Below are 2,500 nucleotides of genomic sequence, written 5' to 3'. Positions count from 1 at the left end.
GCGTGCGCCCGTGTGTGTGTGTGTGTGTGTGTGTGTGTGTGTGTGTGTGTATGTGTGTGTGTGTGTGTGTGTGTGTGTGTGTGTGTGTATGTGTGTGGGGGGTGGTGGAAAAACAGGTTTAATCTTTTGGGCAGCAGTCTTTCAGTGAAGAAAGCAAAGTGAAGCAGACTCACAGCAGAGACAGAGAGCAGCTTCATCCTGACTGTTTCCCTCCACGGGCCAAGATGGCGGCGCCTCCTAACGTTACAGCCGGCAGACAGGTGAGTGCTGGATATTATAAACCAGCAGGTTCAGGCAGACAGTGAGTGCAGGCTGGATATTATAAACCAGCAGGTTCAGGCAGACAGGTGAGTGCAGGCTGGATATTATAAACCAGCAGGTTCAGGCAGACAGTGAGTGCAGGCTGGATATTATAAACCAGCAGGTTCAGGCAGACAGGTGAGTGCAGGCTGGATATTATAAACCAGCAGGTTCAGGCAGACAGGTGAGTGCAGGCTGGACATTATAAACCAGCAGGTTCAGGCAGACAGGTGAGTGCAGGCTGGATATTATAAACCAGCAGGTTCAGGCAGACAGGTGAGTGCAGGCTGGATATTATAAACCAGCAGGTTCAGGCAGACTGGGTCTCATGGATAGAAGCTGGCAGACTGGTTTCATAACTTCACGTTGGTAAAAGTTTCTTCTTTGATCTTTCTGATATGATAGTTTAGTTTAAAGGAACAGGGTTAGGCAAAGGCTCTTTCGCCAAACCTATGTTTGTCAAGTCAGACACAATCACAGAATGGGAAACACTTCCTGTCAGAATTTTCAAAAATAAAACGTTTACTAAAGTGAAGTTTTCTAATACATAATTAGCCTACATCAATCACCTACAGACTTTTCAAACAGATTTGATTGCATGGTGATGTTTTCTTTGTTGTGTTTGTGAGGGCCAGATTTTCATTATTTTATTAGATTTTTTTTCAAGTTTCAAGTTTATTTGCAGGAAAGGGTTTAAAAGCAACAGTTACAGTCACTGTCAGACCTGGCCTGACTCAGTTTGAAACTGGTTTTCAGCAGGTTCCTGGTTTACAGTTACAGTTAAAATACAGTTCAAAATACAGTTCAGGATAAGATACATCAGAATAGAATAAGACAGTATATACATAACTATACCAATTAGAAAGCATCATTATACACTAATTAATACATTATTAATAGCAACCAACAACAGTATCAGTGATTGCAGACTTGGTTTGTTAGTATGAGGTGCTCATAAGTACGTTTGAAGTGCGGAGTGGATATGATGGATCTGATATGATGGGGTATTTCTTTCCAGATTACAGTAAAAGTGCGGAAGAATGATTTTAATCCATAGCTGTTTTTATATGTTGGGACAGGTATAAGGTTTTGACTCTGAGAAAGACACGTTTAGTGTTGAAACGTTAGTCATTATTTGTTGCACCTATTAAATTTGCTAAAATTGACTGTTTGCTCCAGATCTCATCTCTCAATTTGAATCATTTGTCCCTGGTCTGAGAAGCACCAGTCTGCAACGTTCGTCGGCTGAGGCGCGGATTTTCCCTTTAAGGTATAAGGTCTTGTGTGATTGAGCGAGTAACAAGAAAGGGTCTGGTGCTGGGTTTTGGAAGTAAAGCTGAAATTGCTGGGGGGAGGGTTTGTTTTGTAACTGAAAGTCAAATTTGATGGCTAACAGATTTGTGTAGTTTTGGAAGGTTAGGGCATTGGAATGTGAGAGCTGGGCTGTGCAGTGATGGGTCCAGTTTGAGAGATGACCATGTATTTTATAGGCTCTATTGTACAGTCTTGCTATTGGTTCAGTGATTTCTTTTGTTGTGAGGGACCAGATGGGGAGACAGTATGATAGGTTGGAGAGAAAAATGGCATTCAGATAGGTGGCAGAGACAGTAGATGTAAGAAATGGCCTGATCTTATTGTAGACATACAGTTTCTGTTTAAGTTTATTGGTTAGGCTGTGGATGTAAGGTGAGAGTCTAGATGCATTCCAAGATATTTATAAGTGTCTGTAATAGTAAGTGTTTGTTTTGCCAGTGAGATTGGAGCAGATGTGGAGATGGTTTTCCTAGGTGAGTGAAAGTACATACATTCTGTTTTCTTTACATTGATGGTTAGATGGTTGGACTTTAGCCAGTTATTTAGGAGCTGGAGATCAGAGGTGAGTTTTGAGTTAATGGTGTCAATATTTGAGTCTGATACATAAATAACGGTGTCATCGGCATATAATAGACATTGTGAATGTTTACACAGATTTGGCAGATCATTTATGTACATTATAAATAGCAATGGGCCCAGTATGCTGCCTTGAGGGACTCCCATGTTACATGGCAGTGGGGGTGATGTCCCCTGCCCAACCTGAACTTTTACCCTTAAAATAAAATTTTACATCAGTAGCCTAATGTAGCTACAACACTGATCAGATACAATTGTATATAGGCTATCTATAAATCTATCTATATATAGATGATATATTACAGATTAT

At 40.8% G+C, this 2,500-nt stretch overlaps 1 protein-coding gene across 2 annotated transcripts in view; it reads left to right on the top strand.

The window, feature by feature from the left end:
• Positions 1 to 183: 183 nt before the first annotated feature.
• Positions 184 to 2,500, top strand: part of LOC310774780 (galectin-related protein-like) — a 7,281-nt gene continuing 4,964 nt past the window's right edge. Inside the window, exons 1-2 of one of the 2 annotated variants that reach the window (XM_083634919.1) lie at positions 191 to 260; positions 1,480 to 1,570. Coding sequence is in view for 1 of the 2 variants with exons in the window: in XM_083634918.1 (XP_083491044.1) it covers positions 225 to 260 (36 nt within the window). In the remaining variant the exon portion in view is untranslated. Of the gene's footprint in view, positions 261 to 1,479; positions 1,571 to 2,500 lie in introns of both variants that reach the window. The other variant, XM_083634918.1, reaches the window with a different exon arrangement.

Source organism: Poromitra crassiceps (genome assembly GCF_964638095.1).
Source record: "Poromitra crassiceps genome assembly, chromosome: 4".
Taxonomy (NCBI): domain Eukaryota; kingdom Metazoa; phylum Chordata; class Actinopteri; order Beryciformes; family Melamphaidae; genus Poromitra; species Poromitra crassiceps.
The sequence above is the reverse complement of the archived record's forward strand: the minus strand, read 5'-3'. Positions and strand labels throughout refer to the sequence as shown.